At 54.8% G+C, this 24,707-nt stretch overlaps 10 protein-coding genes across 10 annotated transcripts; 3 read left to right on the top strand and 7 right to left on the bottom strand.

Annotated features, from left to right (window-relative positions):
* Positions 1–624: 624 nt before the first annotated feature.
* A1O7_06959 (uncharacterized protein) lies at positions 625–2,990 on the bottom strand (the record flags this gene model as incomplete). Its single annotated transcript, XM_007760959.1, has 3 exons — positions 625–1,020; positions 1,071–2,447; positions 2,511–2,990. The coding sequence occupies 3 exons, from the start codon at positions 2,988–2,990 to the stop codon at positions 625–627; spliced, it is 2,253 nt and encodes a 750-aa protein (XP_007759149.1).
* Positions 2,991–3,358: 368 nt separating this feature from the next.
* Positions 3,359–4,282, bottom strand: A1O7_06958 (uncharacterized protein; the record flags this gene model as incomplete). Its single annotated transcript, XM_007760958.1, has 3 exons — positions 3,359–3,421; positions 3,485–3,538; positions 3,596–4,282. The coding sequence occupies 3 exons, from the start codon at positions 4,280–4,282 to the stop codon at positions 3,359–3,361; spliced, it is 804 nt and encodes a 267-aa protein (XP_007759148.1).
* Positions 4,283–7,105: 2,823 nt separating this feature from the next.
* A1O7_06957 (uncharacterized protein) lies at positions 7,106–7,327 on the top strand (the record flags this gene model as incomplete). The annotated part of the gene is made up of 1 exon (XM_007760957.1): positions 7,106–7,327. A coding segment is annotated over one exon (222 nt), but the record flags the coding sequence as incomplete, so codon positions are not given.
* Positions 7,328–7,726: 399 nt separating this feature from the next.
* A1O7_06956 (succinate dehydrogenase [ubiquinone] flavoprotein subunit, mitochondrial) lies at positions 7,727–10,111 on the bottom strand (the record flags this gene model as incomplete). The annotated part of the gene is made up of 8 exons (XM_007760956.1): positions 7,727–7,946; positions 8,000–8,490; positions 8,575–9,432; positions 9,486–9,500; positions 9,617–9,641; positions 9,690–9,838; positions 9,890–9,987; positions 10,045–10,111. 8 exons carry the CDS (start codon positions 10,109–10,111, stop codon positions 7,727–7,729), a joined length of 1,923 nt encoding a protein of 640 aa, XP_007759146.1.
* A 460-nt stretch (positions 10,112–10,571) lies between these two features.
* A1O7_06955 (uncharacterized protein) lies at positions 10,572–12,131 on the bottom strand (the record flags this gene model as incomplete). Its single annotated transcript, XM_007760955.1, has 2 exons — positions 10,572–11,980; positions 12,071–12,131. The coding sequence occupies 2 exons, from the start codon at positions 12,129–12,131 to the stop codon at positions 10,572–10,574; spliced, it is 1,470 nt and encodes a 489-aa protein (XP_007759145.1).
* A 1,315-nt stretch (positions 12,132–13,446) lies between these two features.
* A1O7_06954 (T-complex protein 1 subunit delta) lies at positions 13,447–15,110 on the bottom strand (the record flags this gene model as incomplete). The annotated part of the gene is made up of 2 exons (XM_007760954.1): positions 13,447–15,006; positions 15,057–15,110. The coding sequence occupies 2 exons, from the start codon at positions 15,108–15,110 to the stop codon at positions 13,447–13,449; spliced, it is 1,614 nt and encodes a 537-aa protein (XP_007759144.1).
* Positions 15,111–15,476: 366 nt separating this feature from the next.
* A1O7_06953 (26S protease regulatory subunit 7) lies at positions 15,477–16,896 on the top strand (the record flags this gene model as incomplete). The annotated part of the gene is made up of 3 exons (XM_007760953.1): positions 15,477–15,571; positions 15,622–15,736; positions 15,787–16,896. 3 exons carry the CDS (start codon positions 15,477–15,479, stop codon positions 16,894–16,896), a joined length of 1,320 nt encoding a protein of 439 aa, XP_007759143.1.
* A 1,440-nt stretch (positions 16,897–18,336) lies between these two features.
* On the bottom strand, positions 18,337–19,504 carry A1O7_06952 (histone H1/5; the record flags this gene model as incomplete). The annotated part of the gene is made up of 7 exons (XM_007760952.1): positions 18,337–18,513; positions 18,563–18,766; positions 18,815–18,885; positions 18,935–19,065; positions 19,126–19,148; positions 19,299–19,324; positions 19,411–19,504. The coding sequence occupies 7 exons, from the start codon at positions 19,502–19,504 to the stop codon at positions 18,337–18,339; spliced, it is 726 nt and encodes a 241-aa protein (XP_007759142.1).
* A 1,189-nt stretch (positions 19,505–20,693) lies between these two features.
* Positions 20,694–21,877, bottom strand: A1O7_06951 (flap endonuclease 1; the record flags this gene model as incomplete). The annotated part of the gene is made up of 3 exons (XM_007760951.1): positions 20,694–21,215; positions 21,265–21,696; positions 21,752–21,877. The coding sequence occupies 3 exons, from the start codon at positions 21,875–21,877 to the stop codon at positions 20,694–20,696; spliced, it is 1,080 nt and encodes a 359-aa protein (XP_007759141.1).
* A 909-nt stretch (positions 21,878–22,786) lies between these two features.
* On the top strand, positions 22,787–24,067 carry A1O7_06950 (glutaryl-CoA dehydrogenase; the record flags this gene model as incomplete). The annotated part of the gene is made up of 1 exon (XM_007760950.1): positions 22,787–24,067. One exon carries the CDS (start codon positions 22,787–22,789, stop codon positions 24,065–24,067), a length of 1,281 nt encoding a protein of 426 aa, XP_007759140.1.
* Positions 24,068–24,707: the final 640 nt, after the last annotated feature.

Here is a 24,707-nt window from a genome sequence, read left to right as displayed (position 1 = left end):
GTTCTGTAGCGTGAATGTGATCAATTAGAGACGAGAGACGTGCCGGGAAGACGCTGTGTCATTGACACCGCCTTGACATCGATGATGCTTGCACGGAGGACCGTGGTCCATCTTAGAGGTTGACGAAACCGCAGTGACAGTGAAGTAAGATGCATACGCCGTTGGGTAATATGTGCAAATGGACATCGGTGGCGCGGTGCTACGACTTCCAAATCAAGTGATTGTAATCCTCCTCCAACTCGGAGAGGCGTCGTAGGCAGTTCTTCGCATATCTCAATGGCGTCTGCTATGCTTCAACCCTGAGGATGCCACGACTTTCTAGACTATCCCCCTCGCGACGGATTCTGATCTTGTGACCGCCCCCGGGACACGGCGACGACGACTACCCTTTCCTCTCCCCATAGTCCGTAAAAAACAGCACCAGTGGCGATAAAAGCCCAAGGGTTGCTAGCCTGCAACTCACCGTGAGGTCACACGGTAGTCCAAGCTCGTACCAGTGCCGTCGGCGGATTCGCTTACCAGAACGGTCGGATCTCCAGTCGGTGGCGCCACACTCGAGGTGGTCTCGAGTCGCCCGTTCGAGGCCATGGGACCTTTCCCGAGGGCGTGCCAGATGCACTGCGGTCAGGGCTGTGCGCCATAGAGGAAACGGCTAACGAGGTCCCCAAATCGAGCTTGTCTGTCTTGAGAGGCCACTAAGAGCTTCTCCACGGCAGAGTCGGGGTTGGTAAGGCGATAGAAGCAGCATCGATCGCTACGACTGCCGATCCGATTGACGCGTTTCGCAGCCTGCGCCTCGACCGCCCGGTGGTGGCTTGGCTCCATCAGAACGAGTCGGGCGGACTTGCCCAGCGTGACGCCGAAACCGAGAACGTCGACGGTGCCGATCAGGACGCGAGGCCGGTGCTCGCGGGGGCGTAACTTGGTCCCAGTTTGGAAAGTCTCGACGATCCGCCCCCGTTCGGCGAGGTCGGTGGTACTGTCGACCCAGCGAGATTTAATGTCCTTTTCTAGACACAGCTGGTTGGTCAGCGGAATGCACGAATTCGGCCTGGGTTCAGGTGGCTTACCATCTGCACGCATTCGCAGATCACGGGGAATTCGGACAACACCACAAGGTGCTCGGGCTCGCCTTCCGCGTCGGTGCCCAGCCGGTCAATGATACTCGCGAGCACCTGCAACTTTGCACTTCCCTCGTACAGCTCTACGAAGTGCTTGTACAGTCGACCAGAGCGCCCTCGGCGGTGCCTCAACTCCTTCTTAATGCATTCGATGGTCAATTTCTCCGGCGGGAATCTGGCCAGTCCCGGGACGGTGGCGATCATCCGGGCACGAACTGCCACGCGAAGCAGCTCTTCCATCGTTATAGATGTCGTAGGGCCGCTAGTCCCTGGCGGCCAGGCGTTGAGGAGACTTTTCTTGACGTGCGATTCGACCTCGGCGATTGGAATCTTGGTATGCCGCGACGGCGAGGTGCACCAGACGTCAAAGAGTTCGAGGGGCGGGACCTGTGTTAGAGGTTTGCCATTCTGGATGCTCTCCTGCGTGCGCTTGACCATGTATGCCACTCGCAAGGCGGCGACGGTGGCGGCGAACGCGGTCCTCTTGTCGCGGTCGAGGCTTCGCCGCTGGAGCTTTCGTTGGGTGTTGCGTATCGTTTGCAGGTTGGCGTGTGATGCGAATTTTCGACACAGGTCATGCCGACCGATGGAAGGGGATGCCGCGTTGATGATCTCGACCAGAGGGAGGGCGTCCGCGATGCCGTTACGGAGCTCGGGCGTCCCAGTGAGAAAGGCGAAGTTGGGCGGCTCTCCCTGTTTCTGCGACAGCGATCGCAAGATCGCCGTCGCTATAGTCTCCTCCGACAGTCCGCGATGGGCTTCGTCGTAAATCACACGGGCCCACGCGAGACCATCATCGTAGCCTGTCGAGCCAGATAGGGACCCATCTGCCTGCGACACCCGACGCGACCGACGGAAGTAGGATAGGACATGGCGGGGATAGCTGCCTGGGGTGGTGGCCACAATCACAGAGTGCGCCCGGGAGGCATCTCTCGGACACCAAGCGCCCGTGTCGTGCTGGACGAGGCAGAGGTCGGCACGGTACTCGCCGCCCACGTAGCGGGACGAGGGGCTTCGGCTGTGGTGCACGAACAGGTGTAACGCGTATTTCGAAGTCTGCACGCCCAGCGCAGTCCATTCGGCCTTCCACGTCGGCAACAAATTCTTAGGGACGAACAGCAGCGTGGCCCCGCTACGAGGTGACAGCGACAGCTCGCGGGTGACGTTCTGTTCGCACCAGCAGACGATGGGCCACAGGTGGGCGGACGGGCATCTCGAGTTGGGGTCGTCGGCAGGGCCGAGGTGCCTCTGGGGATGTGCGTTGCAGTGGCGGCGGTTCTCGACGAGGAGGTAATTGAATAGGATGTAGAGAAGGACTTCCGTGGTCTGACGCAGGGTGGCTATATGTGAGTACTGGCCGACGTGAAAAGGGGGGCGGGGACGGCTCACCTTGCCGAGGCCTTGTTCATCTGCCACGATCATACCCCGGCGCGACCCCCGCTCCTCGACCAGCATCAGGAAGGCCAGGTAGACTTGGTAAGCGTAGAATGTGCGGCGCACCCCGTCAAGCTGAATCCAAGCGAGCGGCCGCCTCAATTTCTGCTCAATACGGGCATCAGACTTGATGAATCGAAATGCGAGTTCTTGTGTCGTTTCGTCAAAGTGTTCCAGCGCGTTGTTCGAGCCCTGGGCGTCCCACAAGGGCTCAGGGCGCGGGTCACCAATCTGGAGGTCTTTCAGCCGGAAGCCAGTCGCCGCGTCAGCGTCAGAGGGAGCGCGTTCAGCCTCCGCCTCGAGGCGCCGGGCGACGGTGTCAATCTCTGCGTCTGAGAACAAGCGACGCCCCTGCCATATTTGGAGCACGACGTCGCGAGCCGGTGTAACTTTGCGAACGAGGACTTGATCCTCCTCTCCGACGTCATTTGACATCTTGGCTGTGCGTAAGAGGCTGCGTATCACGGGGAAAGGGAAGAGAAGGGGCAAGGAGTGGCTGTAAAGGGGGTTTAGTATTGATTTTGTGAGGGAATTTTTTGACCATGTTTGCTCCGTTGTGTAGTCGAGATTGGAATAAATCGCTTAAGCATCTAGAGCAAACCACTTAAGCATCTGGAACGAGTGTGAAAATTGCATTGATCTGACTAGTTACGCATGAATAAACGAGTCACCGACGACAAATTGAGGCCCTAACTAGTATATAACCTGACCAGGCTAATAGAACATCCATCTCTAACCGCGTCTCGGGATAAGTTAGCTTTAAGTCTTCGTGAATAGAACGTCCGTAAATAAGGCTTACACGATTAGGAGCCGTAGTAGGTTTCGTGAATCTGTGAAGTGAAGAAAGGTTGATCACGCAAGGTCACCTATACAAAAAGTCAGCCTGACACCTCTACCTCTCAGTTTAGGGATTACCTACATGCCCATACGCCGGTACCGGAAATCGCACAGCCAATCTTGCTGTATTTGGTGCTGGTCAAAATCTAGGGTCAAGTGTTAGCCTGTAATCTTAGGAAGAGGGAGAAAGGGACAGAACGTACCTCAGCGTGGCCTGTCTCGCCGTTCGAATGATCCCAACCTTGAGCGGCGGAGCTGCAGATGCCGTCCAAGCCCGGGAGGTTGGGGAGTTCGCACAGCCAGCCACCAACGTAGACGCTCTCAAAGTTATCGGGACTGCCAGGAGCGAGGACCTGGGCAAAGGTGCCAGGGTTCAATTCGTGTTGCAAGCCGTTGGTGCTATCCTGGCTGGTCTTGAGGGCATTAGCCTCAAGCTTGCTGTCCTGGGTGAGAGGTGGGAGGCCGCCGGCAGCACGCATCTTGGAAACGACGGACATGTAGTCGCCCTGACCTCCGGAAGCGCCGGTGCTGGCGGGGGCAGATGTTGGGGTTGAAGCAGGAGCAGCAGGAGCCCAGCTGTCAGCAGGAGCAGACGACGGCTGGGGAGCAGGCGCTTCAGGGGCGGGCTTGTTGAACCATTCACCACCAGCGGCCGGTGTGGCAGACACGACAACATCCGCTGTTGTAGTGGAGGTGGATGACGGGCTGGCAGCCGCATTCCAGTCCGTGGGTTGGGCATCATATGCCGTGACGGTCACCACCGAGTTGGGGTTGGGACGCTGCCACCATCTGTTGCCGCCACCCCTCCACTCGCGTTTCTGGTGTGCGGGCATGGCAACGACAGCGCCGGTGGCCAGAGCCACGACGGAGAGAGTCTTTACGAGCTGCATGTTTGCTGTTCTTGTGGTTGAAAAGCGAGGTTGTTCTTCGTCGTCTTGATGTATGAAGGAGCGTGATAGTCGGTCACAAGTTCGGCCTGTAAAGGAACGTACGAGTGCAATCTGGCGGTTGAATCACAACAAATGAGTGTAGTGTATCCTCCGGGGATGAAATGAGCGTGGTGACGTGAGGTCGTGGGCGTCGAAAGCGAGCGCAACGAAAGTCACAGACTTTGGATATTCGGTGGACGTTATCAACCAACGGCAGGAGGACGAGGAGGAAAGAAAGAAACGCGACCGGGAGATATAGTAGGCCCATTTCCCCATCGACTATTGCCCGCCCCCAGGGCTCCGCGTGAGCAATGAATGTGAAACAAACAATGGGCCCACCACCTTTGTCCTTTCCAGATTGTCGAGGCGTTGAATCGCCGACGGCATGGGCCAGGCACGCCCAGCATTGGCTGAAAGTGGAGATCGGCATTCTTTGGGCCATCCACAACGAGCCAAGTCAAAAAGACGGGGAACAACGAGGCCAACAAAGGCAAGGGAGGACTGACGTGCGAATGCAGGGGATAGGGAGCAATCCTGGCGCCGGGCCTGCTCGGGCTGACCTGTTTCTGGACAAAGGTGGCCTGGTCGAAGCTCATGATAATTCATTTCGCGGTGCCACATCATTATCTGATCCTGTGGTCGCCGTCACGATTGCAATTCAGTCCGCCATGGGCTCACCTCTTTGCTGCCCGCTTTCAGCCTGTCCGTCCACGGTAGGCCGGTCTGTCGCAAGGATGGGCGAAGACGGTGTCTATTGGCACACCGAAGGCGTCAGCCCAATTTCTAAAAGGAGATGGACGTTGAGAGCTGGAGGAAGACGGAGCGCGGTTAGAAGAGTCAAGTCAACAACGCTAGTCCTAATGCAGCGCCAAGATCAAAGCTTATTGCTGCCGGACTCCACCAGTTCCCCTGAAGCTTGCCCCCCTTTGTTGACCTTCACGCCCTGCCGAGGAGCTTTGCGAGTGGCCAGCCACGGACCCCCATGATTAGATTACGTAGAAGGAAGCAGGTAAGGCCGCAGCGTGGAAATTGCGGTCTTCCACTTCAGTCCGCCCAGTTCGCCATGTCTATGCCGCCTGGTCGGCCGTTGAGGAGGTTATATCATCGACGCGTCAGCAGCCGTGAAGAGCGGAGACAATATCAATGATTCCAAGACCTCATCACTGAGCAGAAACGGTGACGTGGAGCACGTTGGTCTTGGATTGCTGGGATGATTCTCGTTGAAGCCATGCCTCCAATTACCACAGGTTGAGCTCAGCCTCACCGTACAGCCTTCATCCGCAGCCACGACGGGCTGGTTGGGACATTACTTCCCGCAAGGATTTTGATGTCGTCTTCGACAAAATATGGCTGTTTGACCCACGCTGGAAAGATGACTGGTCACAGGAGACAACTTGGTCGGCTGTGGGAATGAACACCAAGGTATTGGCGTTGGTGATTCAAATCAGCAGTATGAACTGTGACCGGACCGACTTCCTCAAGGCCATCGGTGACGAGGTTGCCTGATTCAGTCCTCGGAACTCGGTCGTCGAATGCAAGCACCCCAGAAGCCCAGGATGCGGTTTCAAACCACAGCCCTCCTCCATGTTTGCCGTCTCGTCTGCCCGGTCTGGATTGTCATGAGCACGCACGTACCAGCGCATCCGGGGAGCCTCACGGTCAACTGCAGTTGGGATTGAAATCACAGTGCTCAATTGCAAGCATTCGGGATTGTAACAGTGCTCAACAGCAAGCATATCGGAGTCATGATGATATGGGTTAGGGAACCCGAACGCACGCTATTGACGACATCGAGCACGATCGCAAGGACGGCTTCTCATCCGTTGCCATAGAGGCCCTTGCAACAGACAGGTATGTGAAGGCATGCGGCGGCGCGTGCTCTGAGACAAATCGTCAGCGACGAATAAGATGACCTTGAGAGGACTGTGTATTTATGATGCACCTGCTGAGCCTGGGATCGCACAAAAGTCCAGGCCGAACAACAGACAGCACGAGGCAAGGAGACATGAGACATGGACATACCGATTACGAGTGACGGAGTTCACGAGTTACTCTGTATATCGATCAACCACGTGGACTGGCTGACCCGAATGAAGCTGAAACGAGTGACAGGCCCGGCCGAGGTGAGGGCGCATACAGCGCTTGGCCGACGTAATCCAGCATGAAATCGACCTCACTTCTCATTCAGAGTGGTCTGCGGCACGAGCACTGTGCTCGTACTTTCGCATCACATTAATTATTGCACGCATCCTTTCCTTCGCACCAGTCGCCCAGAGTCTTAGCCCTCATTTTTCGTACCTTCGTGTCTCACTCTGCGACAACACACCAGCACACCACTCGCCACTGGATACCATCTGCCGAAATGCCATCCTCGACAACAACAACAACAACGTCCACACGAACGACATCGCGGGCTCAGGACGAAAAGACCGTGCGAGAATGGGGCTTCTCCCATGTCTTTACGTGGACAGACGGGCCGTGAGTACTCTACCTAAGCCACACCCTACACTCCTCGTACGAGGTAGATGTCATGTATAATATGAACATGCATGGCGCACGAAGCAAGCGTCCCATACACAGTCTCCATACCTAGCCTCGTGTGGCATACGGAGTGCGTGAGATTACATCACACCTGTTCTGGCCGCAATCACCCTTTCCTACCAGGTACCTACTCCGTACATCCGGATATCCGACTCTTGGTGGTGAATACTGCATCTCCCATCTCCCATCTCCCATCTGGCATCTTCGTTATTGCATGTTGCCATCCGGATGGCTCGATTCTAACATATATTCCGGTACCCAATGCCCAGACACGCACACTACCCACCCCACTCCCACCGCGGACTAACCACGCACCTCATCCGCCGCGGCTCCCTGACAATCACGTTCCCCAACGATCCGAACCCGACGAGGGAGACGTTTGGGGTTGGTTCGCGCGTCGACGTGCCGGGCGGGAAAGTGCACGAGGTGTGGATGGGCGAGGAAGGTCAGTTTTCCCACGATCAAGCAAGGTCGTGGTGGGCCTCGGCTTCGCTTCGGCTTTTGTTTCTTTTCAATTGCGGTATGGTCTATATACATGTTGACTCTCAACTCTAACTACGTGGCTATGCAAATAGGGTGTGAGTATGTTATTGGCGAGTGAGATGGCGGAAGCTTAGTACATGGACGACGTCGTAATGCTAGATTTTGACAGATGGGTGATATCATGCTGGATTGTACTAGGGACGAAATGCCACAGCTGTGTCGACACGGCTAGTACAGTTGTATACGTAATATGCGCACTGGATCCATGTCGTGCATGGTACGAGTAACATTTTACATTTGTTGGCTATGCTTCCACTAGGTCAGACCGTCCTAAACGAGCAGGGAAACGTGAAATATAGAGCGCTCCGTACAGCCTCGGGCTTAGTATGTTCTCTTGAACGGAGGAATGGCCTTGCACTCTTGCTCGTCCAGGGTGTGGCCAACCACAGACCTATAGCCCAGCTCGACCTTGCCATGGGGCTTCTTCTGCCAGGAGAGCGTGTGCTTCATCCAGTTCTCGTCGTCACGTTCAGGGAAATCTTCGCGGGCGTGGGCACCGCGTGATTCCTTTCGTTCCGCGGCCGAGACGGCTGTTTGCGTACTGCAGACAAATGTCAGTTTTGGGCCTTCGAGTTCAGAGCACTGTGTACTTACGCGCAGGTCAAGAGGTTTCTCAGCTCGAGGGTCTCCACGAGATCCGAGTTCCAGATCATGCTGCGGTCCTTGATGCCGACGTCAGCGAACGTCTGGTCGACCTCATTGATCTTTTTGACGCCTTCATCCAACGACTCTTGCGTCCTGAAGACGCTGACATCAGCCTGCATGACCTTTTGCATGGCGGATCGGATCTCGGCCGTGCTCTTGGGCCCACTCGAGTTCCGGATCTGGTCGAGCACTTCAATGGACTCGGCACCCGCGTCCGGGGCGATTTCCTTTTGAGTTTGACCGGGCGAGAAGTTATCGCGGATGGTATGGGAGACGGCACGACCGAAGACGATCAAGTCGAGGAGAGAGTTGGCGCCCAGACGGTTGGCTCCGTGGACGGACACGCAGGCGGCTTCACCGCAAGCGAACAGGCCGGGCACGACTTCATCTTTGCCTTGATCGTTGATGCGGAGGACTTCACCGGTATACTTGGTGGGGATCTATCGAGCTCTGTTAGCGTGCTGATCTTGACCGGGAGATTGAAGAGAATGCCCCTATGACAACACAAAGGAAGGATTACTCACACCACCCATGTTATAGTGCACGGTAGGCAAGACAGGGATTGGTTGCTTTGTGACATCAACACCAGAAAAGATCGAGGCGGTCTCCGAGATACCTGGTAGTCGTTCGTGCAGGACTTCAGGCGGCAAGTGGCTGAGCTGCAGGTAGATGTGGTCCTTCTCAGGACCAACGCCACGACCTTCGCGGATTTCCATCGTCATTGATCGCGATACGACGTCTCGAGAGGCCAGATCCTTGGCCGTAGGGGCATAACGTTCCATGAACCGTTCACCCTCGGAGTTGAGAAGGTAACCACCTTCACCGCGGGAACCTTCGGTGATCAGACAACCAGCACCGTAGATACCCGTTGGGTGGAACTGGACGAATTCGAGATCCTGATTAGGCAGACCGGCACGAGCGACCATAGCCATACCGTCACCGGTACATGTGTGCGCTGACGTGCAGCTGAAGTAGGCACGACCGTAGCCGCCAGTGGCCAGCACGGTATTTTGCGCCTTGAATCTGTGCAGGGTGCCATCTTCCTGATTGTAGGCGAGCACACCTTTGCAGACGCCGTCCTCCATGATCAGATCCAGTGCAAAGAACTCGATAAAGTAATTGGTGTTGTGGTTGAGCGACTGGCCGTACAGGGTGTGTAGAAGGGCGTGACCAGTTCGATCAGCCGCGGCGCAACACCGATATGCCTGTCCGCCCTTGCCGTATTTCTGGGACTGGCCACCGAAAGCACGCTGGTATATCTTGCCGTCTTCTGTTCGCGAGAACGGGCATCCGTAACCTTCGAGCTCGATAACGGACCGGGGGGCTTCGCGGGTCATGTAGTGGATGGCGTCTTGGTCACCCAGCCAATCTGATCCTTTTACCTGCACGATCATGAGCGTCTACGACATCTTCACAGGATCCAGCCACAACTCACCGTATCGTACATATGCTAGATTGGCAGAGACCACAAGGTTAGCTTTCTTGAACATCCTGGACAACCAAATATTTCGCAAGGGACCTGGATGTCCGAGTCCGGCCCTCAATAGGCCACACGTAAGGACTTACCCATCTCCAGTCGTCTTCGTGCATGCTGTACGTCCGTCAGCGTTGACTCTATCTCCTGAACAAGCCCACTCACTTTCCCAATGCGGCATTGATACCGCCCTGTGCCGCCACGGTGTGACTTCTCGTAGGAAAAAGCTTCGTTACGCATGCTGTGTTGAAGCCAGCCTCCGCCAGACCGAAGGCAGCTCTGAGACCCGCACCACCAGCGCCCACGACCACGGCCTGCAATCTCGTCAGCCTGTACTACCGCACGTCTCTTGCTAGGCTGCTCACGTCGTATTCGTGGTCGATAATGGCATAAGAACCCCCAGTGGCAGTCAAGGGCGATTGTGCTTCCTTCGCTCGCAGAGGTTGAGAGGCGACCACTCGTGCTGTATACAATCTCAGCGTCTTCAATCGTCCAGCTGCTCATGGATATGCAATCCTACCGGCAGGTCTCGTCGAGGAAAATTGTCGTCTGCTCGTGTGTCGGAGAGGTCGCGTGAACTGGGTCATCGGAATCAGTACCGGATCGCCCCTCCAAGCTCCGTCCAAGCGCACCTGGTGGCATGGAGCCAAGCTCCGCAGAATCCGAGACGAGCTCATCGTCGACGATGACAATGCTTCGACGGTCAACGTGAAGACAGGAACAGGTCGCGGCGTGGCGAAGCGGGGGCAAAAAGAGCGCAGAGAGACGACGGAGTGAAAGGCAAGTCAATCCAAGATCCATGATGCGAGCTCGAGTTGCAGGTGGATCGACCAACCAACTGCGCCCGAGGCATGTTCCGATGCCCCACGAACCAATCACACGACGGCTATTTCTACAGCAGGGCCTCGAACAGACGACGACGGCGCTGGGAAACGATGCGATACTCCTATTGTGCAAAAGTGGTGCGAAGATCGACAGAATGCCGCAAGTTCGGGTCGATTTGATCTGATGCGTAGAGACCATCGATTACGAAGGCACCGCTACACCTCACACTCTGACCATGAACTTTCCTTTGCTCTTGAACATCCTCGCCAGCGTAAAACAGACGCCCCCTCCTACCAACATGGTCGCGGCGTACACTCTCGCGGCATCATAATTGCCATCGTGCATCTGCACAATCGCTCCCATGACCGGCGGACCTACAAGCGAGGAACATGCAATGGCCAAGAACATGACGCCCATCCTCCCGCCAAAGGATGTCAAGTCCTCCGTCAGACTGGCGACCACGGCAGGGGTGATGGCAATGACGGCCCCGGAGAAGAACCCATACAGGACCGTAATCGTGAGCAGTGGACCGATCGTTCGAAGGGGGATCCAGACGTAGACGAGCAGACTGGCTATGAAGAGGCTCGGCACTGCGACGTTGAGCGGCCCTGTATAATCGGCTACGAAGCACGGGATCAATCTCCCCAGGATACTCGCCGCATTGAGCACGGGAAGGATATACTCTAGCGGAAACCCGCCCGAGTCGAGATCCGTCGATTTTGCCCACGACTCGACGTAGTTGTAGAAGCCGAAGAAGCCGAAGTACGTGATGAACTGGCCGACGACGTACAGTGCGAAGTCCGGCTGGCGGAGGGCGGGGTATTCGACGAAGGGGGTCGGGCCTTTGGTCAGGCGACGTGGCGGGAGACGTTGACGGATGAGGACGTTGCTGACAAGGAGCGTGGCCAGGGAGATGAAGGCCAGGATGCGTAGGGACCAAGGGAAACCCAGCGTGCTGATTAGATGACGGAGCGCGATGGGCAGGACGATGCCCGCGACACTGGCTCCCGAACTCACGATTCCAACGGCGAGCCCGCGCCGACGCACGAACCACGTACTCGGCAGCCCAACCGAGGGGATCAGGAGCAAGCCCATGCCAAGACCAACGCAGAAGCCTTGCGCGAGGAGTGCTTGGTGGAATTTGGTCACGAGGCTGGTCATGAAGAGGCCAAAAACGACGAGCACGGTCCCGCTGCCGACCATGTAGCGGTGGTAGCCCGCATCGAACCAGCGGCCGCCGAACGCGCCGCCCAGCAGCAGCAAGGTGTTCTGGATGGAGCCGATCCAGGAGACGAGTGACGGGTTAGCATTGCCGCCATCCAAACCGACCGACGAAGTATAGTAGGTCTGAAAGGAGCCGTAGGAGACGACGAGGCCCCAGTTGTTGAACATCAGGAAGTGGCCCGCGATCACCTGCAGCCATGGCTGCAGGCCAGTGTCTGGTGGCGGGATCGGACGCGAACTTGGTGGTGGTTCTTCAATCTGGACCGGCTTTTCGTGTTCTAAAGAAGAGCTGAATGGTGCCGATATGGTGGCTATCTGCTCGGTTGAAGACGAGCAGCCTTTTGCTTCTTCATGGTGCTGACCCGAGCCAACAGTGACCTCCCGGCCAGCATTTTCGACATCGTGTCCTGACCAAGTCAGAAGTGTGCTACTGTGTGGATCCAAGTTCGAGGTTCTCCGCTTCTCGTATTCCACTGAACATCAAGATGCTGACCTACCGTGATCAGGTTTCTCTCCCAGATAGACGGATGCGACGTTTGCGGTCTCATCAGTCGGCATGCTCCAGATTCAAGCGAGGACATAGGCCACGGAGATGAGCAAGAAGGGCGAGATACATATTGCGTCGAATAAAGCATCTATGGTTAACTTACCTCGGATGGTCTCATTGAGATCAACTTACCGCCTACCACATTTGAGAGCACGGGAGAAAGTCCGGGGAAAATTCATGGAGGCCACAATCTGCAATGATGACAGTATCAGGCACGACTTGTACCCTAATAGAAAGGCGTGAAGGGCCTGTGAAGGCTTGCTAAATGAGGAGAAGAGGTCGTTCTGCTCGTCCGAGTGCCGAGGCAGACCCCGATTCCCGGGCTGAAGGACCTCGAAGGATCTTCCCAGAGTGGCTGGCAAGAGATATTCTAGGGACCCCGCGGTGGAATGGGGAACTTATGGGCAGGGGTCAGCGGGAACACACGCACATTGGGACAGAGCTGGAAGGAGATATTGTGTGTTACTGCTGGAAAGCGCTTTCACTATACGAAGTACTGTACTCCGTAGAGGGCAGCACCCTCTGCCCAACGCCACATTGAACTCCAATGTACTTCTGCGCCTCCCCCTCAGCCTCCTGACCCATCTATCTACGACTTACAGCCGGCCCATTTTCTCGAAGATGGAGTACCCCCTTTGGGAATCCCCAAACATAACTGCCCAGGTCGACGCCCTCTTAGAGCCGTGGGGGAAGGAGTATCTGGGCTAAAGGCTGGATGATGGGGGCACCAAGAGTATCATGCATACGAGGCTGTAGGGGTTAGCGGGCAGAAATATCACCGGTAGACCGGTCTTGCGGGCTCATAGGTAAGTTTGGTAGAAACGGTGGAGGTCGAGGCTGCCCACAGGCCGAATAGTGGAAGAAGAACCGTGATGAAGGTCATGATGGGCGACTTTGGTCTTAGTCCAGATATGTATCAACCCGCAAAATATCTTCCCTCTCGGATAGATTGGTTCCAGGTATTCAGGGTGAAGATGCTAACCCTCGGATGGGTCGTTGTTGTAAGTTCAAGATGCATAATCCGGCCTATTGACCGACATAGTCCGCGCGTTTGGAATCAGTTCTGTGGTGGGGGCGACAAGCTTGCGAGCTTTACTCCTGGTCCTACTCACCATGATACCCATGCCAGAATCACTGAGGCGCTTCGCTAGACGGAGTGCGCCAGGCAGCAGATGAATAGACCATCGCTAAAGGTTCACACCGGTCGAATCGACTTCCGACTCTGCTCCCGCCTGCACGTGTGGTTTTCATTCAAGAGCCTCGCTATGCATGACTCAGCTCATTTTCATCCTGACTGCCTAGACCAGATCCCCTCCTCGTAGCCCATCATCGTGACAATGCAATGTCGTCAATCCGGAGGATCATCTTGACCGTCTCAGCCGCCAACTCGATGGCACTTGTGCTCACGAGGAGTGGCTGGAGCACTTTCTCGTCTGCAATATTCGTCTTGACGCCGCCACTCCGGATACTGACTCCGGCATTCTTTTCTCCCATATCATGTCGATGTCGTAGATCAGTCACTACTTTGATGCTGTTTAGCCCTGCATTCTCAGCCAAAGTCGTGGGGATGACCTCCATGGCGTCTGCGAAGGCCTTCCAGCAGATCGCTTCCGTGCCGGTCAGTTCTCTGGCCTGTTTGGCTAGTTGGTGGGCAATCTCGACTTCTGGTGCTCCGCCACCAGCAATCAGGGCCTTCTTCTTGACCAAACACCTAATGACGCACAGAGCGTCGTGTATTGATCGTTCCGCCTCGTCGAGGACGAGCGTGTTGGCGCCTCTAGCAATAATCGACACAGTTTGATGTTGTGGTGACGCTGTCCGAATACCCGTGACTTTGACATATCGAGCGCCATTTGAACTGACTTCCTCCACCAGGTCTGCGCTCCCAAGTTTATCTTCTGAAAAGGTGTCGATGTTGGCGATGGGCTTGCATCCGGTGCTCTTGCACAGAAATTCAACCTCGTCTCGTTCAATGTCTTTGATGGCCATGATCTTCAGCCGCGACAGGAAGTGTAATGACAGATCATTAACCGCATCTCTGAGGATGGATTTTTGAATGAACAGCACGTTGCACTTGGCCTTCTGAATCTTTTTGACCATGTTGAGCAGATAAGTTCGTTCTTCCTTCAGAATCTTGTCCATCTGTCTGTAGTCGTTTACCACAATCTGATTTTCCATGTCGGGCTTTGGAGGGCTGAGTTGGAACTGGATCAATGCGATTCTCGCTTTTTCTATCCTGGTCGGACCACCACCGCTCTTAATGACCGGTTGGTTGAGGACCAACCCATCGATCATTTCCGAATCTTCGATAGTTCCGCCAACCTTCTTCACGATCCTAATATTCCGCAGGTCCACATTCTCCGCTGTCTTTGGATCAATGGTCTTTAGCACGGAATCTACGGCCATCGGTCCAAGTAATCCGGAGTGTTGCGACACGATTTTCGAGGAAAGAGAGGTTGAGGCTGCCTGGAGCAGGGTTGTGCGGTCGGAGAGGGAGATAGGTTGCGACATGTTTTCCAGAACTCTGACAGCGGCTTTAGAGGCTCTCTGGAACGACTCGGAGATGATCGTGGGATGGATTCCTTTGGCGAGTAGGCGGTCTGCGGCTCCGAGAAGACTGCCAGCGATGACCACTACAGAGGTTGTCCCGTCACCGGCCTCGACATCTTGTGCATTGCTCAGGTCGACCAGCATCTTCGCCGCGGGATGCATCACACTCATGCTCTTCAACATTGTGCTGCCGTCGTTCGTGATCAAGCTCTCGCCTTTGCCTGACTGAATCATTTTATCCATCCCTCGGGGCCCTAGTGAAGTTCTGATTGCATCCGAGACTGCTCGCGCTGCCATGATATTGGCTGACCGCACAGCCATCGGCTTCTCTTTATCCTAGTAGATCGAGTTAGTGGTGGATGAATCTGCGCACCTGGGCGACGGACCTTGAAGGCAGCATTGCCGCCGGCGTTGCCTTGAATCCCCAGTGCAGCCGCCATGTTGGTGATAGGTCGGCGGCAGGAATTGCCAAGTTGATTCGGAAAGTATTCTTTTGCTCAACTCGATTTCATGCGCGAGGCACACGGAAATTTCGCTGAAAGTTGGAGAAAGGGAAAGTAAAGGCAAGGCTGTAACTGCGGTGGATCATTTGAGCAGTCGAGACAAGGCTGCGTCAGGCACGGCGCGATGATGCATCTCGTGTCAACACCTCGCCATCCAATCAGTTCCACAATCTTCGCCTTCAACACCGTCCGCATCACTTTCCCTTCTTTGTACTCCGTACATTTCCTCCGGCTCTCTCCTAAATATCCTTCCCTGTTATAGCGTCGCCTCCCCGGATCCTCGATCAATTCGAGCCGCCCAAGATGCCCAGCGCAACCGGCCAGAACTGGGAGAAGTACAAAAAGACGTTCGCCGATGATGAAGAGCCAGAGAAGAAGATTACACCTCTGACAGACGAGTATGTCCGCTCCACACCCGATGGAAAGGATTTTTGCTGACAGAATGAAGGGATATCCAAGTACTAAAGACCTACGGAGCTGCGCCTTACGCCGCATCGTTGAAGAAGATCGAGAAGCAGATCAAGGAGAAGCAAGCGAGCATCAATGAGAAGATCGGCGTGAAGGTATGATACAGCGTGTCTGTGATGAAAGGTTAGTGCTCACATCTTTTCAGGAGTCGGATACCGGCCTCGCGCCCCCTCATCTATGGGATGTCGCAGCCGATCGACAGCGGATGCAAGAAGAACAGCCCCTCCAAGTCGCCCGGTGTACGAAGATCATCCAGGACGAGAAGGACACCGAGAAGAGCAAGTATGTCATCAATGTCAAGCAGATTGCAAAGTTTGTGGTCAATCTCGGTGAAAGAGTCAGTCCTACAGATATCGAAGAGGGTATGCGCGTCGGTGTCGATCGACAGAAATACTCCATCATGCTCCCCTTACCTCCCAAAATCGACCCCAGCGTTACCATGATGACCGTGGAAGACAAGCCCGACGTCACGTACGGAGATGTTGGTGGCTGCAAAGAGCAGATCGAGAAGCTCAGAGAAGTCGTGGAAATGCCTCTATTGTCCCCAGAACGGTTCGTCAGCCTAGGAATCGATCCTCCCAAAGGAGCACTACTGTATGGGCCTCCTGGTACCGGCAAGACGCTCTGCGCGCGAGCGGTCGCCAACCGAACAGACGCCACGTTCATCAGGGTCATCGGGTCCGAGCTGGTGCAGAAGTACGTCGGCGAAGGCGCGAGAATGGTCCGAGAACTGTTCGAGATGGCCCGGACCAAGAAGGCCTGCATCATCTTCTTCGACGAAATCGACGCTATCGGCGGTGCGCGTTTCGACGACGGTGCTGGCGGCGACAACGAGGTGCAAAGAACCATGTTGGAGCTGATCACACAACTGGATGGGTTTGACTCGAGAGGCAACATCAAGGTCATGTTCGCCACCAATCGGCCGTCGACGCTGGACCCTGCTTTGATGAGACCCGGTCGTATCGACAGGAAGATTGAATTCTCGTTACCCGATCTGGATGGCCGTGCCGGCATTCTGAGAATCCACGCCAAATCAATGTCAGTTGAACGGGACATCCGTTGGGAGCTCATTGCCCGCCTGTGCCCCAACGCCACTGGTGCCGAGCTGAGGAGTGTGGCGACCGAAGCCGGCATGTTCGCCATCCGTGCCAGACGAAAGGTCGCCACGGAGAAGGACTTCCTCGCCGCGGTCGACAAGGTCATCAAAGGCAATTTGAAATTCGGCTCCACCGCCGTGTATGCGCAGTACAATTAGGGGGTTGAGGAAGCGCCTTGCCTTTTGTTTTCTAGCGTTGCATTCACGGGGAAGTCGATTTCGGCCTGGACGCAAGATCAAGCTGTCCGGTGGGCGTGTACTGTACCATAGACCCAATAAACACAGGTGGCAGGATAAGAGCGCTTCGACGTGTTGTCACTCACCTTGAGAGCAAGGACTGTGCCATGACTGAATATGGTGTGCCGTATCTGTTCCTGTCCTGAGGGACCCGCCCGGAACCATCCCTTTCAGCATTACAGACCTCACTTCTTCATCCTGCCCCGTACGGAGTACCTTGAGGATTGTCCATCTGCTTACAACAGTGGAGGTGCCATGGGCTCGTACGGAGTAGGCCTCATTTGTCAATCCTGTCCCGTACCTTGAGCGACATCCACTTCGCGGTGTAGGAAAAAGGTCTAATGAGCATCGTAGCCTCACTCGTCGAGCGCATTGAATGTACTGTATGGAGTAATTCCACTCGCACAAGTACAAGTACACTGGGGTATACACTTGACCATCAATGAACGAAATGTATGTTGCTGACATCCCACAGCTGGCGCGCGCAAGACCCAGCGGGGTGGCTCGTCCCTTGAATGTCCTTTCGAGCATTACACAGAGTACCCTGGTCTCGGTTTAATACTTTCACTACACGACTTACAGGACGGCATACTCTATTCTAGCTCCGATGTTAAGAATAGCATGCTTGCTTGCTTGCTCGGTGCTTGGAGCGGCTTGGTATCGAGGCGAGGAGAGCTGCTAGGTGGCTGTCGTATGGATGCTGTGTCATGGGTATGTACCTAGGTACCTAGGTAGTGTCGAGGCTGTGATAAAATGGAGAAAGCTCGGCCGACTCGTATTCCAGCCAACCAGCCAATCATAGTTTAGTGCTCGAGTCGTCAGGGGTTCGCTGCCTTGCACAGCCCGAGCCTTGCTGCGAGTCGTCGATTCGTCGACTACCTCGTACGCAGTACACGAGTTACTACGGTGTGAAAGTCATGAGATGAGGTCCGGAAATGACATTGCTGTACAAAGCATAATTGGTTGGTTGTGTACCAGACATCTTTGTCGCAATGTATTGCCCTCCTCTCTCTTCCTTGGAAGCGACGGCGACGTCTGATCTTTCCTGCCTGGGCCATTTGTTGCAGCTTCCCGGAAAAACTCCTCATGAACGCCAGTCCGCCTCCCTCCGTGTTAGACCAAACATACACGCCCAGTAAAGACATAGCCAGCTCAGGCTCAAGCCGGCATCGAACCCTCGGGATGTTGAGATATCGAGCGACAATGATGGATGGGTATCACGTCCATTCTCCATGACGCCAGCCGTCTCACAGGCCACCTCAGTCCTCGTTCCACCGTGACCTCAAAAAGTACAATACAACGTCAGAAGACAACACACGTTCAAGTCATAACATGGAGATTGCTCGGTTAGCCATGGTCCATTCATGCATCTGCAGAGGCCTCAGCTTTCTTGGGCGTCGCCGACTTCTTGGGTGTGGCCTTCTTTGTTGCTGTCTTCTTAGGTGCGGCTTTGGTGGCGCCTGTGGTGGTCTTTTGCTTGCTGACGCGTCCCGACTTGGTCTTCTTCAGGACAGTAGGAGCATCCTGAACAGCAGGTGCCTGGATGAGGTCAGTGACATGCCCAATTGAGGATGAGGTCAGTACATACGGGAGCCTCAGTCTTTGCCTTGGCTTTCGGCGCTCTCTTGGTGGCAGTGTTGGCCTTGGGCTTCGTGGCGGCTGCGGTGGTCTTCTTGGGTGTGGTGGCCTTCTTTGTCTTGGGAGCAGCAGCCTTGGGCTTGGCGACGGTCTTGGTCTTGGTGGCCTTTGGTTTGGCTTCCTTGGTCTCCTCCTTCTTGGGAGCCTTCTCCTTCTGCAGCCATCAGCACAGCTACAAGGTGATCAGGGTGTTGAGACAAACCTTAGCGACAGCGGGCTTCTTCTCGGCCGGCTTAGCTTCCTTCTTCGCTAGCTTGACAGGACCAGAAGGGCCTGGAATAGTGTCAGAGAGGCGAGAATAAACCAGGGGACAACGACGTACCCTTCGGCTGTGAGAAGTCACCAGTCTCGACACCAGTCCTCAGCGCCCTGTTGAACAAGGAATCGAACTGGGCCTCAGACGGAACTGTGATGTTGTTGTTTGCCTTGACATATTTTTTGATGGCTTGTCGGCTGGGTGTACATGTCAGCACTGGGGATCAAACGGCAGCGAGGTGGGTGTGGGCAACTAACCTGCTTCCGTTGCGTTCCTTGAGCTGCATAACCAGACGCGTCAGTATCTAGCCCACAAGACAAAATGCGCGAAACCAAACGCTAATCTCTTGTGCTGGACCAAAGTGCTGAAGTAGGCAATACAAGCCTTGAGATTGATGGCATCGAGGTTGTCGCAAAGTGGATAGACTCACGTTGAGGATGGCCTCCTTGATCATATCTGGCAAGCACAGTCAGCATTGACACGCGACAACGATAGAACAGCTTTCGCATGGATGCGATTGCGTTGGGACAGGTAAAACGTACCTTTGTATTTGCCATGGGAGGGGGCGGCGGCGGGCTTCTTCTCCTTCGCTTCCTTGGCCTGCGCGGCGGCACCAGTGACTTTCTTGGGAGGCATTGTGATGGTAGAAGTTGGATTGAGTTGATAAATTGATGGAGAAAGACAACCAAGTAGTCTAGTCAGATAGATCGGTCGTGGACGAGCTTTGGTGAGAGAGTTGGGAGGAAGATGGACGGGTGATGGGCAGGCGCGCGGCGGGGTCTCACAGGTTGTTTATGTAGCTCGCATGTGACGCGGCAGCGCAACGAGATCAACTCTCCAGCTTGGATCAATTGGCCCTGCCAGCCAATCAGAAGCTCGCATAATCGGCGGGCGGAATCTCGCACCGTGGACATGCAACACTTTATTTTCCCCCAGCACAGCCAAGCTCCCCCGGTCGCCCATTTGATCACAAGCAGCCACGACCTCCGACCCCGTCACGCGAGTTTCTTGCTCGCACTCCCTCACATCGCCCAATTCTCTTCCTCCCCACCCACTCCTCTTTCCTCCTCCATGTCGCACTCGTGTCAGCGTCAACTTTCCATTCTCTTTATCCCCTGCTGGCTGTATTTTGTTCCCAGTCCCAGTCTCAATTAACGCTGGACTTTTCCATAACCACAACGACGGAGCTGCTGCTCTTGCATCCTTGTGATGGCAGGTGTCAGGGCTCACTTGTCGGTGTCATGCACTTTAGAGCGCGTGGAACAATGCCTGGAAAACCGTTCCAGACGGTCCATATTCTTCCTGTTAACGCCCTTTTATTGACCGCACGACAATGCTGGTTGCCAGAGCTGACTTTGCTCCTATCTGGCTGGCACAGCTTCCAGTTGCTCGATGAGTCTGGCAATTTGCAATGCCAATCGCCCATGGCTTTCGGTAGAGAGCATTGATGTGACCACGTGGCACGCATTCCCGCACGACGCCGGGAGTACTACTATCAAGGTACCTAGGTACCCAGCACTGCTGCCTCCGAGTCATGATTGTGAGCAATGGAAAGTGAGCGTGGTCATCATCTGTCATTGGTGATTTGAACTCCGCGACCACCGATTCGCTCGGTCATGTGAACACTGGGTGTCCATAACTGGTTAGGGTCAATTCTATCTCGACCTGCCAGCTCAGAATCCCATCTCTTTTGGATATGCCGCCCTGGGTATTCCATATCCCCATCCACATAATTTCCAGAACGCCATGCTTATGGTACAGGAATACTTGCACCAGTTGCCGCCTTCCCTGCTAATGACGTTTCCTGGCAGTACTCCCTAATCAATCAAGAGTTCAAGTGCGCTTTGGCCTTGGTCTCTTTCTTAGTTTTGGCATCTTCCTTCTTTTTCTTCTTGGCGTCTGCGACCTTTTCCTCGTGTTTTCGCTTCAGGTCCTTCTTTTGGTCCTCGGTCTTGGGTATCGCTTTGAAGAAGCCTTCCAACCGCGACTGCTGAGCCGTCTTGACATTCTTCTGCAGCTTTTGTGCTGCACTTCTGACCCGGTCTTCATTGAATCCTTTCTCGTTGACTAAGAATTGGACCAGGCCTTCCACGTCGGGGGCTTCCCACTTGAAGTCACACTCGGGATCATCTGCTGACCGGACATCTGGGTGGAGGAACAATTCTCTTGCGTCTTGGTACGGCCAGTCCTCAGGGATCGCGTATTTCTTCTTCGGGTCACTCTCAATAAACTCAACCACCTTCTCCAACGTGCCGTGATCCCGGATGAGCTTGAGGGCTGTGTTTGGGCCAATCTTTGGAACCGGGTCGAGATAATCGCAACCCAGCAGGATACACAGGTCGATGAACTAATACGGTCAGATGGAAGCAACGACACCAGACCCTCAAAGAGCGTACCTGTTTTCTGTCCATATTTAATCCTTCCAAGGTCTTGTCGAGGTGGATCTCCTGAATTGGCTCCTTGCGCTGCTCACTGAAGGTCAAGTGTCGGAGAAGGATCGGCGAGTCGAACGTGAGTGTATCCATATCTTCAGATGCCGCAGCATACACCTTTCCAGCTCGCGCCAGGACCGCACATTGTGCCTCGGCCTCGGTCGGCGCAACTATGAATGGAATGCCCATCAGCCTGAGCAGCCGTCGGCATTCCTCGTTGTGCTCTCTTGTCACTCTTACGGTTCGTCTTGAGAACTTCTCCACCTCTTCTGCAGTACCCGTCTCCTTCGCTTCCTCATGCTGCTCCGAAGCTTCGTTCTTTCGCGCGAAGCGTTTTGCTAGCTCGCCGGACTTGAGCTTGGGGGGTGCACCATCGAAGACGTAGAGGGGTTTAATCTAGAAATCCATCAGAGCTTGTACCGTACGCCTGCAAGGTGGACTTAGCACTCACGCCATTGTCGACTATTCTCAAGGTCCGGTAGAACATGCCCATGAGATGTGAAGTCGTCTCGCCGGTGTCGGACATGAGTTGTTGGCCATCAGAGCGGACTGCGACGAGGAAACTGTAGATGCTCATGGACCTTGATCATGTCAGTCTCGCCGTCTCTGTGGTAGGTTTATTCCAGCTTACGCGTCAATCGCAACCTTCCTGCCAAACTGCGTCCGTTAGCATTCAGCACCCGCAGTGGGACAATATGCGCCTATTCCCGAGAGCACTTACGTGGTTCTTGATCTCGCCGGTCTTGATGGCTATCAGGCTTCAGTCAGCATAATCAGCTGGTTAAGAAATGAATGTGCTCATCCAAGCACGGCAAGTGTCTTCAACTAACCTTCCGGCGCCTCATCAGCGATAACCTGGTAGAGGTCTGCCGTCCGTCAGCCGTGCGCGCACGATCATGAACATCGAGAGGTCTCTCACGTTTGATTCCCATTTTGTAATGCGCCGCTGGTACCCAGAATCGATGAGGGAAGTGGACATTGGCGCAGAACAGAAATCCGCGAGGTACGAGTACGCGCAGAGTGGTTTGCAGGTCGCGTCAATGACGTCGAGGGCGCGTAGAGGCATATTTGCTCCGCCGGTGCCAAGCTATATCGCGCAGGTCGCCGTACTAGTGTGAAGTTCCGGCCTGAGAGTGGTAGAACACGCCTGCAACCTCAGAAGGCTTGTGATGTTTGCCGGTTGAAAAAGTGTGACTGCTCGAGACGACTACTCCGAGCCTGCACGCCCGGTCAACAATAATTCTACTGATACTGGTTGCCTTTGGACCTTGGACCAGAAACAAATACAAATGTAGACGTCAGTGGGGTCTGGCTCCCGCTTAATGGAGAATTGAAATATCGCCGAGGTTCAACGATCCGGCGCAGCACAGCATTGAATCACTTTCGCCGACGTCCTTAGATCTTAATACTTATACTCCGTACGAGGTTCGAATGGTGCTCTTTCTTTCGCTCTACGTACCCTTCCCCTATTGACACTGCCTTCGTCATGCTGTCACGTCACCTTCTCAGTCGAGCTGCGCGTGCGCGCTCCAATCTAGCAGCGCGTGCGGCTTTGCGCCGACATGCCTCCTCTGCAGCTGCCTTCAGATGGGAAGATCCCCTCAACCTTTCCAATTTTCTGACCGAAGAGGAGCAAGCGATCCAGGAGACAGCACATTCGTATTGTCAGGAGCGTCTGCTCCCCAGAGTGCTGGAAGCATACCGCAAGGAAGACTATGACAAGAAAATCCTGGAAGAGATGGGCGAGCTTGGTCTACTCGGCGCCACCATCAAAGGCTATGGGTGTGCCGGTGTGAGCAATGTTGCGTCCGGTCTGATAACGCGAGAAGTTGAAAGAGTGGACTCTGGATACCGTTCAGGCATGTCTGTGCAGAGCTCGTTGGTCATGGGACCTATTGACGAGTTCGGGACCCAAGAGCAAAAGGACAAGTTTCTGGAAAAGTTGGCAAGGGGACAGTTGGTGGGCTGTTTCGGTCTGACTGAGCCTAACCACGGCTCAGACCCAGGCTCAATGGAAACAACTGCGAAGCCGCATCCCTCCAAAGAGGGGTATTTCTCGCTCTCAGGTGCTAAGACGTGGATCACCAACTCGCCCATTGCTGATGTCCTGCTCGTTTGGGCGAAGCTACAGGAGACAGGGAAGATCAGAGGTTTCCTGGTCGAACGAGAGAAGTGTCCTCCAGGTACCCTCGAAACGCCGCCGCTGAAGGACAAGAACGGACTTCGCGCATCCATAACGGGTATGATCCAGCTGGATGAATGTCCCGTGCCAAAAGAGAACATGTTCCCGGAAGTCGAAGGACTGAAAGGTCCTTTCTCCTGCCTCAACTCGGCCCGTTACGGTATTGCGTGGGGAACAATGGGTGCCCTCGAAGACTGTATACAGCGAGCTCGAGAATACGCCCTGGAGCGAAAGCAATTCAAGAACAACCCGATCGCAAAGTACCAGCTGGTGCAGAAGAAGCTAGCCGACGCTACAACAGACGCGGCCTTCGGCCTTGCTGCTGCCTACCAAGTGGGGAGGCTGAAGGATGAAGGCAAGGTCGCTCCCGAGATGATTTCGATGATCAAGAGACAGAACTGCGACAGGGCCTTGGTCAATGCCAGGCATCTGCAAGAGATTTTCGGCGGAAATGCGGTCAGCGACGAGTATCACATTGGACGGCATGTGTCGAATCTGTTTGTGACTCAAACGTATGAAGGGCAGAGTGACATCCATGCCTTGATATTAGGAAGAGCCATTACTGGCCTCCAGGCGTTTTGCTAAACTTCGACCTCGTCTAGCCGTGGTCCTTATCGTACATAGCACAAAAGTTCAGGAAATACGATATGACAAGCACGCGCTACCATGATGCCGTGTCGGGCTTGATGGATTGCCGCTCAATTAGTTCAGTGGGACCCTAGCTGCTGAGCGGAAGGTATCCAGAAGTCCTAAATATGTTACCGAATGTGTGAGGCTGCTGTTGGTTGTTTAATCGCTGGCACCAGCGGCCAACTACTGCTTTGTCATATGGATCTAATGGTGGCGATGAAAAAAAGAATGCTTGCTAGGGCATCCTCATTGGGCGCAGTCAGGCTGTCAGGCTCGGAGCACTGCCCAACACGCCTCGAGTGCCTGCGCCTGAAGGTGCCTAGGATTGGAATGTGCTCGTAACACTGACGCCCAGGGCAAGTACGGCGAGGCGTCATCGACGTCTTTTCAGCCGAACCATCTCTCTTCCTTCACCACCTATATCTGTGACAACCACCAAGGTGATCAAGTGACAGACGTCTCGGTAAACACACTTCTATCTGCGGATACGTTGGTCTCTCCTCCATCCTAACTCACACGCCGGACCCTTCAAGTCTGTCTCGCCCTCGCATTTCCAACTTATCACCTTGCGCATTACACAGGGTTGACTCAGATC

Source organism: Cladophialophora yegresii (genome assembly GCF_000585515.1).
Source record: "Cladophialophora yegresii CBS 114405 chromosome Unknown aczIN-supercont1.5, whole genome shotgun sequence".
NCBI classification, from domain to species: Eukaryota; Fungi; Ascomycota; class Eurotiomycetes; order Chaetothyriales; family Herpotrichiellaceae; genus Cladophialophora; species Cladophialophora yegresii.
Note: the sequence above shows the minus strand (reverse complement) of the source record. Positions and strands in the feature narration are given on the sequence as shown.